This window comes from Trematomus bernacchii, unplaced genomic scaffold (genome assembly GCF_902827165.1).
Source record: "Trematomus bernacchii unplaced genomic scaffold, fTreBer1.1, whole genome shotgun sequence".
Taxonomy (NCBI): domain Eukaryota; kingdom Metazoa; phylum Chordata; class Actinopteri; order Perciformes; family Nototheniidae; genus Trematomus; species Trematomus bernacchii.
The window spans coordinates 15,554,056-15,569,270 of NW_022987720.1; the positions used below are offsets into that span (position 1 = coordinate 15,554,056).

A 15,215-nucleotide genomic window follows, 5' to 3' on the forward strand; every position below is an offset into this window, starting at 1 on the left:
AGACATCATTGAATTTACTGGCAGGGTATAATGTGAATTGAACTCCTTCACATAGTCACGTTATTCATGAGGAAGCTTCCAGAACTCCGTCCAATACTGTATACAAACCGTACAACATCTCTTGGCACGTATAGGCCTACATCTATATTATCGTGTTGATGATGTGGGGAATTTTTTTTTCCCGCTCAGGATTCTGCTGTGCTGGGCCTGGGGAAACATGTACGTAAGGTAAATATTCACCTCTGCTCTGGATCAACAGTAAAGCTAAACGAATGGCCCCACCTACAAGAAAGCCTGACCAATCATTGAGTTTAAACTCCCTGATTTGTAAAAAATGACCTTGAGCTCAGCCAATAGCGTTACATGTGGGCGTTGCCAAAACTAGTTCGGTTGCACCGGACGTTGCCCATCAACTTTTGCTACTAGAAGAGCGTTGTGTAAAGCTAGTTAGCTAGCAGCATAACATATCCATTTTAAGCTACTTTTTACCACTGGTGATGTTTTTCAACCTTTTGCAATTCAATCTGGGATTCGCAATCGTAAACAAATAAGCTACACATTCCAGAAGTGACGAGGAGACTCCATTTTCGTACGCGGCTGCCCGGACCAGCCTGCAAGACGGCAGAGAGCTAGCTGCTTGTGCTCTAGGCTAACTTTCCCTGCCAGAGCAAGCAGGCATCTTGTAATAAAGTATCTATCTGACGATACTTTAGTCGACTACAAAAGCCTCCCAGGTATGTATTTGGAAAACCACATCAACAGTATACATTGCATATGAGACCATATTGCTTCACAGGTCGGCAACAATATGATACAGGTCATGTTACGTTAGCTCCAGACCGTAATGCTAATGTTAGCTTCTTCACTACTCAGCTGATAACATGCTAAGCTAACGTTAAGCTAATGGATTTAGCTAACGCGCGATCAGTCACATTCCTAACCGTACCAAGCAGCGGTTATTGTAAACATAGCGTAACGTTATAGCATTCAAATAATACCGGGGCTGTGAATTAGTTACTAACTTAATGTTGCGTAATTTGCGATCTCTGCTGAGATGCACACCTCTAGATAATTATGGTTTGTTGTTGTTGTCATGATATAATTCGTAGTGTCACTTTGACCCGCTGATTGCAGCATGCTGATGGTGGGAGGCAATGGACGGATGCACTAGAATGAGTGTGAAGGAGCTGTGTGATACCGATGACCTGGCCACCGGTTTGGTGCTGGACCCTTTGCTGGGCTTCAGCACCCATAAGATGAACATCAGGTAATGTGTTACTCAACATTAGTCTGCAACAGTCAATTTAGGTGGAAGGGATTTAACCTTTAAAAGTAGGATATCAAAGGATCCCAAATTAAAGTATATTTTTACTTATCTTTTCTTATTTTATTAAAGGGTGCTTGCCTCCTTATTAAATATGTAAGTCGACTTTTACTTCTGCCTTTTAGCTGCATTGCACCTTTGCTTTTGAAATCTACGAATATAGGATCTCTGATCTTCTGATGCTGATATATTTTTTTGGGGGCTTTTTCTGTTCTGATTATTTGTATTTATACTGAGACACGTATGAGCTGCCATGACACCCAAACCCTCCATAAAGTGTCAAATTACAGACCGAATTTAAAGATGTCTTGGGTTTGGAAAATATCACGTAATATAATTTTTTTAAATATAAAAAACAAACTTTGGAGCGATTGTATTTATTTGTTCATCTTGTGTCTTTTCTTGATCTTACCAATACTTACTATCTTACTAGTCAACTAGCACATATTTATTAGTATAAGTATTAATGCTGATGGAGAGTAAATTAATATCTAAAAATACAAGATAAAATAGCATTTTATATAGACTAAGGCTGATTAGATTTTGTTCTGTGACTTTCTGCTTTTCTTAAATGCCGTTATATGCTTTCTTTCTTCATCAGTCCCCCACCAGCGATCCGGCGATGGGGTAACCTCAAAGAGACCCTGTTGCGGTTTCAACGTACGCATGACTTCAATGCTACGTTCGTGGCGCTGACAGTGGGCGAACAAGCTGGTGACTACTTTAATGCTTTAGGGAGCCATCGACTGGAGCTGCTGAGACAACATGTAAGCTGATATATTTAAGCCTATGAATCATTATAAATATATAATAATCAATAATTAAGTTGACAAAAGTTTCTGTTTTATCAAAGTCAAAGTCAGCTTTCTTGTCAAGAATTCTACATGTTGTACATTCAGAAATATCATTTCCTACAGTGTGACATATATACATCAAACAAAAAAACTAAAAGGGCCTAGATAAACATGGTATACATTAAACAAAACAAAGGGCCTAGATAACCGGGGGGGGGTTAGAGTCCAGGACCATTTGGGGCAGGGGAGAAAGGTCGGAGGCAGGGTGGAGAGTTCAGGGGAGAGATGTCAGAGAGAGAGAGAGAGGTAGGGAGGGAGGGGAGAGAGTTCAGCATCCTGACCGCCTGGTGGAGGAAGCTGTTGCCCAGCCTGGAGGTGCCCGAGCTGAGGCTGCGGAACCTTCTTCCTGAAGGCAGGAGGCTGAAGAGGCTGTTGGAGGGGTGGGTGGAGTCACCCACAATGCTGAGTGCTTTGCGCGTGAGGCGGTGTTGTATATGTCCTGTAGTGAGGGGAGTGAGGCACCATAGTATCTGGATTAAATCATAGAAGGCTTCCTTTGATCCTGAATTTGTCACTTGAATGTGAGAATATAATCTTTGATGTCTGCAGGTGTATCGCTACCTTGATGCCTTCCTATTGGATAGTGGAGTCAAAATAGAGTCCTGTGACAGATACTCCTCGGAGACAAATGGAGCAAAGATTACCTCAACGAGGCAATGGTAATCTCTCGCACATTTTATTTATCAAGGCAACATGTAGCTCAACAATAGCTGCTGAATTTCCTTTACCTTTGTTTTTTATTTAATGTCTGTATGTGGCTTTCATATGTTTTTTCGCAGGTTTGCAGGAGAGCGTGTGGAGGTTCTGCTGGGCTGCATAGCAGAACTGAGCCCCTCCGACGGCGCTGTGCTGAGGGCAGGGGTCAATGATTTCAGTGTGATGTATTCAACACGCAAACGCTGCACTCAGCTCTGGCTTGGGCCTGCCGCTTTCATTAACCATGGTGAGTTTGTTTGCATCCATGATTCATATTGTCCGAGCACAGACATATTTGACCAATTCACAATGTGAATCACAAAACATTTTCTTTAAATTGAGAAAAGTCTCAGTCATATCCAATGATGAAAAAGGCTGTAATGGTATATCAACGCTCAAAAACACAAGATTGAAAACTGCTATCCAAAACAAACACTTTTAATAACTCATTTTGTTTAGTTATTTTCATCCTTTTTAAGCTTGTCTGTTTGATTTGTGAGCATCACTCTTCTCAACACAGGATTTCATACATTTTGTGCCAATTAACCAGTTATATAAGAATACTTTGTACTATAACCTTCTAATTTATAAGATTGAAGCTTTAAATTATAGTAAGGAAATTTGTTTCGAGAAATATTCTAATGTGTCAAAAAAGGAACCATTTGTTAATGTATCTTTAAGTGACAATAATTACTTTGGTAGTTTATGTATTGTCACAACAAGTGCAGAGCTGAAACTAAGACCCCGTTTACACGAGGACGATATGGGTTGTATCCGTATAGTTTCTCTTGCGTATAGCCCTTTCGTTTACACGAGGCCGTAACAAAACGATAGAAACGGACCCCGCAAACGATAACGGGTCCCAAGGTGGATAGATCTGCAAACGGAACGCTCTGGGGGGCAAACAGCTCCGTGTGTACGCCTCTATACGATCATTTTCTGATAACGATGAAATAGCCCCGCCTCCCTCTCCCCACGTCTCCTGCTCAGAGATCAGCTGCTGGGCTGTCAGAAGAGGGGGAGGAAAAGAGAGGCTCCGTTTATTATTCTTATATTATTATATAGAGTCGTTATCAATTTGTTTTAAAGCTCAATAAATAACAAAGAAGACCTCTGACCGGCACTTTTCTAATTTTGTCCGGAAGATTTAAACTTTAACGGACATGTTGACCGGCGGAAAAAATGTTAACGGAAACTCTGCCGCACGGTCCCCTCGTCCCTTGGAAGAGGCGGAGAGGTGGGTGTTTTTCATCTGCTGGTGGACTACCGGGGAGATTTACAGCAGGAGCACACGCCGTCCACCGCGGAGAATAAACAGAAGGGCAACCATGCTCCGGGGTCTTCTTCGCTGCTTTTGGTGTATTTTGTGGCGGCAGCAGCGCCAATTACAGGCCCGTCATATGTACTACAGCGTTTCCAGCGGTCTCGTGTGAACGGACACGTTAATTGAGCCGAATGCGTGTGAACGGAAGACTTTTTTGAAAACGCATACGGTGCGTAAACGCAAACGTTCCCGTGTAAATGGGGGTCTAATTCACCATAAATTGATATGAAAATAGTCAACAATAACCTATGGTTAATCGTTTGAACAAAACATCCTATTTTATGGTTTCTTGGTCTTTTGGGATAAGGAGTTACATATTTTAGGTTTTTGGAATATCAAAAAGAACAAGAAATGTAAGTAAGTCAGCATGGGCTGTGGGAAATTGTGGTGTGATTTATCACTACTGACATTTTGTAGACCAAAGGATTATTTGTGAAGGGGGAACAATCAGCAGATCAATAAACAAAGAAAACCTGTTGCAGTCCTTGCAAGTTTGCATTTAAAAATAAATGTATTAATACAAATGGTAGAAGTAATTGCAACAGATATGCACTGGCAGCTTGCTCTTCACAGCCTAGGGTATGAACTGAATTGTAATGTGTACAAAAGGTCTGGTGAAATTCAAGTAAATTCTTCCGTCCACTCAGAGGGCAGTCTCTGACAGGATCTTTTAATAATGTTTGAGAGTTAATCAGCTTAGCCTTTGAGCCTTTGCAAAATTAATCCCGAACCAGCCATCTGAACCACAAAATAGCAAGCCTTTTATTCATTGCTGTGATTGAATTAATAACCCGTAACCTTTTATCTCTTTATTTATTTCCCCTTTGTTTGTCCCGGGTTGAAGACTGCAAACCAAACTGCAAGGTAATCATCAATTCAACATTCTTTTATCCATGAAAAATATTTGATAGATTAAAAATGTTTACTCGGGTCACATTAAATGTTTAAATGTTAGCATTAATACATTGTGGATATTCAAAGTTGTACACAAAGTAGATACAGAAATACAACCTACTGTAACTGCTCCGTGCTAATGGATCCCTTGGGCTCACAAACCTTTGTCCTTTGCTGTTTTTTTCTTTCCCCTTTTCACCCGCCCAGTTCCTCCCAGGGGAGAAGAATATTGCGTGCGTTGAGGTGATTCGACCCATTTCACCTGGGGAAGAGATCACGTGCTACTACGGTGCCAGCTTTTTTGGCGAAGGAAATGAAATGTGTGAATGCTGCACCTGTGAGAGGTGTGTCTGTCAGCTCGAGGAGACATTGTCTTTTTAATAGCTTGGTTTTAAAATATACTGAAGATGTTGTTTATCAGTATTAAAAATACCTTTTTGACTTAAATTACGGTCTGTTACTTTTTCATATTAGGAATGGAGAGGGTCACTTCAAACACAGAGGAAAGCTGCCTGAATGTGAAGAAACAAAGGACCCTTTGGGACAGAAGTACCGCCTCAGAGAGAGATTTCTTCGCCATCACAGAGAGAAGGGTCACTTTCCTGCAAAGACGATAATACCAGGAGCCCACTCAGGAGTCTTCAAAGGTAACCACTTTTAGGTTTTATATTTTTTTTTATATCTTTCTAAAATCAGGGAATAAAATGCCAGATAATTTTGTATTCCTTGCTACCTAAGAGTCCTCTCAGCAAGACAGAAGTAGCTGAAAATAACCTAACAGGAATATCAGCAGTACTATGCAATTATAAAGCAGGGATGTTGACACTGGCAGATTGTTTTACTAAAAAGCTTGGCAGTTTTCTCAACCCTTCAGTGGTTGTTAAATGCACCATCAAATTAAAGGCCTTTAGGAAAACCAACCCTGCTCGTTCATTAAGGTCCACTCAGCACATCATTTGTACAAACATGGCTGGAATTCCAGATACTACCTTACATCAAAATCAAAATATCTGTTGAATATATTTTATATAAGATAGATTTGAACTCTTGCCTGTTTATTGTCTCTCACATTAGGCCAACAACTCTCATCTCAAAAGTATTGCTACCTAAGTGAAAATTGGTTCCGTTTTCAGACTTTAAAATATAAACTAGGATTTAAGCATTTAAAAAAAATAGGATTCTTTTTTTTTTTTTTTCTATTTAGACTTTGATGTGTATGTTTCCAAAAAATAATGCCACCTTACTGATTTCTAAGAAGCCAATGTGCAAACAAAGTATTGGGCAGTTTTAATCGTAGTGGTACTCGAATGCACACACAGTGGCAGTGGCTTCAGTTCAGCAGACGTCTCTGTGCTGTTGCACCTCAATCAGTCTAATGCAGTCGGTTATATGATAATGGAATTAGTTTCACTCTTTGGAAACAGATGTCTCCAATTAAATACTGTGAATGCAGTCATGCAGACCCTGTTTAGAATACATGTTTTTATATATATTCTTAAGGTAAATTGAGCCTGTTTAAGGGAGCATGGTGTGTTGCCTCTTCATGACGCCGGGATTCAATGTAGCATGAAATCTCAACATGTTTACTTATGTAGCTTACTTAAGTGCTAAACGACCTTTAAGCACTTGTGGTTTTTTTGTATTAGTTGGGTTGAGACAAACAAATCTTCAGCATAATAAGTAGAACGTGTATGCCTGTGTAACCATAATAAACAAAACCTTGTGCCAGCAGATAACCATAATAATAATACAATAATGTGATGACCTTTCTGGAAACAAACAGAGAACATCATAAACCTTAAACATTTAGACTTCATACAAATTGTTTGAAACTCTTAAATAGATTTGGATTCTTTTTTTTATCTTCATAGTATATAGCCGCTTTCACACCAAGTACTTGGTGCCGGCACTTAGTACCCCATGGCACTAAGTACCCCATGGCACTAAGTACCAATCGCGTTCACACCGGAATAAGTTCCCTGAGGGAAGATTACGCAAATGAAGCCGCTGACGTCACTTCGTCTTCTTCTGCTTTGGGTTTACTGGCAGGCCGCAAACAACTTCACGGCGTATACTGCCACCCGAAGTCCCCGGCCGGAAGTCCCCGGAGTTGGGGACTGGCTTCAGTAGAAGCTGCTGGGACTCCTTTGTCCCAGCAGCTTCTAAAAGTACTCCGGTGTGAACGCGCCTAATGTGTATATGTACATTACTACAGGTGATGTAGATTCATTCAGATTGCAAGCGATACCTGCATCTTTTGAGGATATATTCAATATTTTCAAGTATGAGAGCTGTTCCTGTGGTTGTTAGACATTTTATTTGCAAGAAGCAGATATCCATTTGCTACAAACTCCACATAGTGCTCATTGTCTTTATACTCTTATTTGACCCAAATAGAGTAAATCAAGAATGACAGTATCATGTCATCTGAAACATGTTTTACTCTTTGCTGTGTTTAGGGCCAATAGACATGATTTGTTGCTTCCAGGCAAAGAGAAAACTAAAACTGTACATTTGTGTTGTACTTATTGACTAAACAAGAGATTTGAAGACATACTTAAATCAAAACAAGCTATCCTTTTAATACATTTTTAAGGACTAGTTAAATTCATCAGCAGATTAATTCATGATTAAAATATCTGAAAAAGAAAATAATTGCTGAAATTAATAAGAGTTTTCCATATAGTTGAATACAATAGAATGTCTGTGTTTTTATTTCTTTATTGAGCAGGATTTTTGTACACTGCTTATATTGATGAGGATTAAGCAAAGAAGAAATGCTTCAACTTTAACTGCTTATTTTTTGTCTTTTATTCATAGCCATCCCCTCAAGGAATTCCTTTACCCAGCAGATGAGGAGAAATGCTTTGAAAAACAGACAAATTGGTCAAACAAAGAAGTGGAGACGAGAGAAGCTCAGACTATCAGGGAAGCACGCAGTGCAATCCTCCACCGTCAGCCAGTGTGGAACAGATCCACTTTTGTCTGACTTCCCTCTGAAGGACATTAGAATCAGAGTACGGCGCCACTCAGTGGAGTTCTTACTCAATTGTAAGAATCCAAAAAGCAAAGAAAGAGCTTTGCTTCAACAGCTGGAGGAAGTGAGGCCAAAAAATATCGGGATAAGTGAACTGAATCTGACAGGCAAAGAAAATAACAGTGAGGTTAACTTGAAGCCTTTCACTCTAACTTCCTCAATGTCAGTTCTTCGGGAAAGTGGCCCTGCAGGATGCAGCCCAGCCCTTAATGGGAAATCTGTCAAAGTGTTGGATAGACGGGCAGTTCCCCAGAGGTACTCTTCGAGAAAAAGAAGCATGATTCAAACCACGCTCACGCATCAAACAGGGTCCAGCAACACAGCGATCACTACAACCGTTTGTCCCCCTGTCCAAAATGACCAAATCTGCTGTGCAATAACACAGGAGAAGATTGAAAAAGCAACCACAGAGAGTCAAAGCAACAAGTGCAGCAGCATTGAAACCTGCATTGAAACCTGCATTGAATCCTGCATCATCCACACGGCTCAAAACCCAGCTGCTGGACCAACAGAGCCCAGGACTACCAGAGCGTCATCCATGCTGGAAGTCTGTCAGAGTGTCACTGATAACACAGAGGAATCTGGAGAAAATCCACTAATATCCCTAAAGCAATACCTTACAGTCAACCTTACAAGGTTATCGCTGCCACAAAGTGTAAAAGCAGGAACGGCCGCTGAAGACGGGAAAGGAATTGTGAAGTTAAGTGGAAGGACCAGGCATAGCAAGTGTCACAGACCAGCACCTCTGTCAGTGCAGTCAGAAAAAAGATTGTCCAGATGTCAGCAGAGGCAGGTGGAAAGCTCAGAGATCTGCACAGCTGAAGGTAACAGAGGGGTAAGGGAAATGTTTTTCAAAGCCATTGATAAAGTAAATTTAAGGGAGCAACAAGCAAGTGAAGCTGTAGATGATCTATCCCCCAGCAAGGAAGGGGGAAATGATAAGGTTATAGAAATACAAACTATATCACCAAAAAAAAATGGGATACAGAAAGAGCAGCAGGACATTGTAAAAAGCAAAATTGAAGGGCAGGAAGAAAAGAAAAATGCAGCTTCTGCAATTGTGGAATGTAAAAATAACACAGGCCTGGAAGAAGTGAAAGAGTCGGAATGTAAAATTGTGCCCGTTGAAAAAACTAAAGAACAAAATATCATACAGTATGATCAAATTAAAGTTGAGGAGGGAACTGTTAAATTAGAAGAACAAATGACTAGGAGTGTAACGAATCGGCCAGTAAATAGCCATGAGGAAGATATTGTCATAAAGCAGGCAAGGGTTATGTTGTCTGATATTTTAAGAAAAGATGCACATTCAATGGATAAGAGATTACACAGTGATATTGTAGGAAGAGGGCTTTCTTCCTCGCCTTCTAAAGAAACGGTAAGTGCTGAAGGGAAGGAAGAACTGACCGAAACAAGAAGAGGCAGGTCCAGTTGTTTGTTGCAGAGAAGGATGATGAGGCAACGACAGTTGGGGCCTAGAACAGCAAAAAAGATGGCAGAAGCTAATCAAAGAACCAGGGGAGACTTTAGAAAAGAAGGTTCGGCTTTACTGAAGACTGAGTCGAGTGAGGACAGTTTAAGGCTTCTGTCGTCACCAAAGCATAATGACCCATCGGCCACATGCTCTAACCAACTACCTCATGAATCAGGAATTACAGCAAAATCTGCAAGTAATCTGCATCCAGGTACAAATACACAGGCGCATGTACAGTCAAACATACCGCTCAAAAAACGTACATTTCGCAGTTCTGTGGAAATAGATCCTGAACCAGGTGTGATTTCTGCTTCAGATCAAGCTTCTAAAGAAGCCACTGAGTTAAATTCATCTGCAGAGCTGAAGAGTAGCAAAATGAAAAGAGAAAATAAAGTCAGGTGTAGGAGAACAGAGCTCCAGAGGTTAAACCCCAAAAGGGTCGCAAAACAAAACTACTGTAAGCGATTGCTTCGTTCCCATTCTAATAACGTTCAGCGACGCAATTTATTGAGAAAAGTTCGGAATATTAAAATAGAGAGGCAAGATCCGGACATTGACAAGGCTCCGACTCGAGTGAGTGATAGGCTCGCGAAGGAAAAACAGGCTGGGGATCGTGCTAAAAAGCCAAGTCCAAATACATCCCAAGAGGAAGATGAGGTTGAAACAGTAATCCAACAATGTGGTTTGGAGGAGACAAAGCCGCAGCTCGATTTTAAGATTCGTTTCAAGAGGAGGAGAGGGAGAGTATGGGAAATGCATAAAGCAGGATTGGGAAATATGGCATTAAAAACTGAAAAGGGAGATGGGTTGATGACATGTGACCCTTTTAAAGCCATCATGGATTCTGTATCAGTTTTAAACATGGAGATGGAGGCGGCTCAGGCACATGTGCAGGCTAGTAAAAAGTCAAAGAGCAGATTGCATCGTTTGAAAAAAAGAGGTGAGAGGCTGAGTGAAAATAATACAAATACATCCTCAGACACAAAATCAGACAAAGACCTTGAAAACGTACATGCACCCAGTGAAACGGTCAATGCCAAAATTGAGATTGCAGAAAAGCTTGATGAGGAACTTCCTGATGGAGTAATAGTGGTGCAAGAAAAAAACAAGACTTGTAAAAATGATAGTAACATGCCAGCTGTCGCGAAAGAAACAAAAATTGAAGATCGTTTTGTAAATAATTGCTGCTTGTTTGAGACTGGGTCACAGCAAAAACTGCTGCCTGAATTAGATTCAAATGGGCTTCCATTACCAGTGATTAAACTGCGCAGAAAGAAAGAGAATATTTGGGAGGTGGACAGCAAAGAGGGGCTTATACAAACAGAACTTAAAGTAGAGCACAAAGTAAAGAAAGAGATGTGCAGTCACCTTTTAGAGAAACAAAATAAAGGATGTCCTAGTTTCAGCAAGCTCAAAGAAGAGTTCCCTTTCCAAAGACCTAACAAGAACTCGGCCTTTCTGAAAACAGAAGCGCAGCCATTTTCCTTGTCTCTGTCACCACTGTCGCTGTCTTCCCCTCTCAATGACAATAAAACTGAAGTGATATACCCGCCTGCACGTGCAGTCACTGAGAGGCCAGAGATGAACAGCGGAGGAAGGAAACAGAGGCACAAAATGGAGAGACCACGAAAGTGTGTGCCTGTTGAAACACCCACCACTTGTCTTAGTCACACTCTACAACAAATTGACAACAGTCTTTCCAGGCTCACAGAGGGCTTGTGTTCATCTCAGACTTTGGAAAAGCCAATAGCGTGTTCCAGTGCTTGTAATTCTGTTATCCAGCCCACGTCCCAGTCTCCTCTATTCACAACTACAGATACCATGCTATCTGCTGAGCCTAACTTCACAAACTGCTGCGATGATATTCTGGACTTTCAGTGTCTCAACTTTGAGGGCTATTATCAACCACAGAACATCCTTCCATCCTCCCCATCAGATCTGTGTTCACTGGATGCTCCCACTGATCCTTTCAGCAGTCCCCTTTCTCACAGCCCGTCTGACACATGGGCCAATGAGACGCCGTACCTTGGCCCTCCGAGTCCAGGAAATAACTTTACAAATGAGGATCTGCAGTTTTTTCCTGGTTTTATTTCTTCCAAAAGTGACACTGTTCCTTTGGAATGTGAAGTGAGGGATACTCCCAAAGACAGAAACCAACCCAACACCAGTTTCGGTTTTGCCGCTCTAGGCAACATTGACTTCACTGCTAAGGATCGACTTTTTAGTAAAAATCCAGGAATGAGGCTGTCCAGAGAAGATCTCAGAACTCAGTCCTTTCCTGTGGTCAGCAAGCCTCTATTCTTTGGTGCAACACCATCTTCTGTTACGCCTCAAACTCCTGTTACTTTAACCCCACCATGTATCAATGTAAAGGCGAGCACCAGCCAATCAAAAGCCCAGTCAAACCTTAGAACCCAGGGCCCCTTCCATCGTATGACCATTCCTAGTAAATCCCAGACTTTTTCAAGTTGTCAGCCGAACACAGCAAGAGGAGTGCCCCAGAATTGCTTGCCTAAATCTGTCCCAGCATCTCAAACGGCTAACAAATTCCCCTCTTCTCAACTCTTCACTTTGAAAAATCCAAATCCTCCCGACAATCCATTCAAATTCCAAGAGAAAAACTCCACAGTTATTCACAGGGTGCTTAAGTATCAGGGGGGGAACCAGAGTCAGAACCTGTATAGTGCACCTTGTAAAGACGCCATGGCTGCTGGCAGCCCGATTGCCACATCTAGAACATTTGGTGCAAAACCTGGTGTGTTTGAGAAAACCCAGCCGTGCCAGAAACTAAGTGTGGACAGTCATCATAAAGGCAACATTTCTGTTCATGGGTTTGGAAAAGATGTTGGACATTTTGGTTCCTCCAGCAACCCCAGCAGGGCCAACCCTCATTTCAACAAACCCAACTCTTTACCTCTGTCTTTTGGCAAAAATACAATGCCATCTGACAAACATGAAAGTGGTGAACCTAACTTGACATTCAAAAACATGCAAAGACCCCTTTTCTTTCCTAGCAAAGTGTCTGATGGTTATTCGTCAACACAAGACAAGAAATCCACTTCGTCAACCTCAGACAAGCACCAGTCATGCTTTATTCAGCAAGATCCCTTTGATTTTAGCTTCAGTTCGCCCATGCCTCAGCACAACAATCCCCAAGTGGCACACAGTACACCTACTGGTACGCCGGCACCAGCAAACAAGAGTCAGTCCTCAACCTCCTCGGCCTCTTTCCCTTATGGCTATCAAGGTCCTCCTTACGTAGTTAATTTCAGTGGAGATCATTCATTGACCCTAGGTCTCAGGGATGGGGCTGACGGTTACCCAGGATTAGGCTCGACAAACTACACCTACCACTGTCTGATGGAACCTTCAGGCACCCAAGGGAGACTAGTTCTTGAGCCCTGTGGACCCCAGCTGTCTAACCCAGCATCTTTTTCTTTGGGTGGATTTTCAGGACTCAAAGGTCAGGATGAACATTGCAGAAAGGACATGCATCAACAGTATCAGCCTGGGGAACAACAAGGCACACAACACTATGGGAATGTTCCATTGTCTCACTCAATGGGTGCCACAAAACCCAAGAGAGTGAGGTTAGTGGTGACGGACGGCACAGTAGACTTAGATCTCCAGTACTCGGATTGATTTATACCCCCTACAAAGTTTGGATGTTGTTTTGCTAAAGGGGAAATACAGTATCTGCCACAGGATATTTTTGTAAGCTCTATAATGTAAATGTACCATTCATGAGAGCCTGTACACATAGACTTTTCTAAATTACCATTTTTATTGACTGTTAGTGTATGAATGAATTAAACAGAGTTTTATGTAAAGTGGGCGTTTCAGTGTGTTAAAACTACTGTGTGATTTGACAAAAATTAACAATACATACAAAAAAATTGTAAATACCAAATTAAAAATGTATAAATAAAACGGATCATTAAATATATTTGTGACTTTAGACCTACAGGCCTAGTAAACATTGAAAGCCCTTTTATGTAGCTGTATGACTTTTTCTATACAATGTATGTTGGTAAAGACACGAGCACCATCATTGCTTGCTGGTACTTGTATTGGTTGGTTGTAAGAAGGCAGCTTTGTGCCTCAGTCTTTGATATGTTCTTGTGACTTTTTAAAGCACCTGTTGAAACAGTTAACCCTCATTTTTATACTCACAGTAAGCTCCTTTCTCACTTTGTGTGTGTGTGCGTGCGTGTGCATGTGTTTGACAGGCAGGTCTTAAGGGATCAAATTAAGGTGTGTTGTTGCACCCGCTTGTGTGACTGTTTATGGTCATTAGTCACTTTTACATTAGTGAAAGGCTTGTGCATGAACGGTGTACAGTAAAATGATTTCCTGACCTTAACCAATATACAGTTTATTCAATATTATTCCACGACTTTAGTGGGTAAAGATGTGGGACATGAACTTCAGCTTTTCACAGCTGCTCTTTTGAGTAACTAGTTGAGTGGGCTTGAAAAACTAACTGCAATGTTTTATTTTTCAGGGCGTTGCATTGAAGTAAAGTACAACATCTTTGTTATGGATGTTCAGCAACGTGGAAACGTTTAGATATTCCTATGGTACATCAAGAAAACTGACAATCTTCTCAGAGTATCTCCCATTTGTCTTTTTGTCTTTTTTTTTTTTCTCAAGGAAATGTATGATTATTATACAGAAAGAAAAACATAAGGAGATGTTGTGCATCACCTGCAATAGTGATGATTTTTTGTTGTTCTTGATTGAGCCACATATTTATATGTGTCTTTATACAAACAGAATTATTTTCTGTCGATTGTGGAAGTCATGCAAGCAATCCCTCATTTCATGATGTACTGTATGTTGAACCCATTCTCCATCAGTGGGCAGGAGTGTTCAGTGTGACTGCACAGCCTTTCATTACTTTGAAATTGTACCGTACTGTATTGATATGGAAAGGCCAATTATTTATTTTAATATCCTCATCCTTGAAATGGTGCTTTTTATGTAATTTATATTTAACATTGATTGTGTAAACTATTAAATGTTTTGTATTATTTAATAGGACAAAATACTGAATTGATTTAGACTGAGTATTTAATTTCCCAGCATTCAACATGTTATTCAATGTTTCAGTTGTTACAGGAAAACGTTCTGTCTTTTTCCTTACTCACAGTTAGTCTTACTGAAAGTCTGCTGTAGAATTGTATAAATGTAGACTATATCATTAAAGATAATTCATTCTTTTTTATATATTTTCTGTATTTGAGTCTTTTAATAATTATTTTCAAGAGAGTACTTCATAGCTTATTAATTTTGATTGATTATCCATTTAATCCTTTATTCTACTGCTTACATTACTTCTCAAGCCCATGTCGTTTCTAAATCTGCTCATATCTAATGACATACCTTTCTATAGTATTTTAAAATGTCCGTCATATTTAACCCTTCTATTGTCTTCTTTGTCCCCCCCTTACTTTGGTGTTCGCGGTCAAATTTGACCGGTCCTGTTTTAACTGCTATTACATTAACACAAAAACCATTAATCATCACCAAATTTCATTTAACACCCTTTCAAACTGTAAATATTGTATCAGACTACTGGTATACATGGAACAACTGCAGTAAATATACAC

At 40.6% G+C, this 15,215-nt stretch overlaps 1 protein-coding gene across 4 annotated transcripts; it reads left to right on the top strand.

Moving 5' to 3' along the window:
• The first annotated feature begins 401 nt into the window (after positions 1 to 401).
• Positions 402 to 14,834, top strand: kmt5c (lysine methyltransferase 5C). 4 transcript variants are annotated; one of them, XM_034142884.1, is made up of 10 exons: positions 402 to 734; positions 1,135 to 1,267; positions 1,926 to 2,091; positions 2,728 to 2,837; positions 2,958 to 3,121; positions 5,043 to 5,062; positions 5,300 to 5,436; positions 5,567 to 5,739; positions 7,913 to 8,953; positions 14,108 to 14,834. In XM_034142884.1, exons 2-10 carry the CDS (start codon positions 1,155 to 1,157, stop codon positions 14,170 to 14,172), a joined length of 1,989 nt encoding a protein of 662 aa, XP_033998775.1. In that variant the 5' UTR covers positions 402 to 734; positions 1,135 to 1,154; the 3' UTR covers positions 14,173 to 14,834. The 4 variants fall into 4 exon arrangements, with proteins under 4 accessions (XP_033998775.1, XP_033998776.1, XP_033998774.1 ...); XM_034142885.1 differs by having other exon boundaries at positions 7,913 to 8,964; positions 14,108 to 14,232; XM_034142883.1 differs by having other exon boundaries at positions 7,913 to 14,834.
• Positions 14,835 to 15,215: the final 381 nt, after the last annotated feature.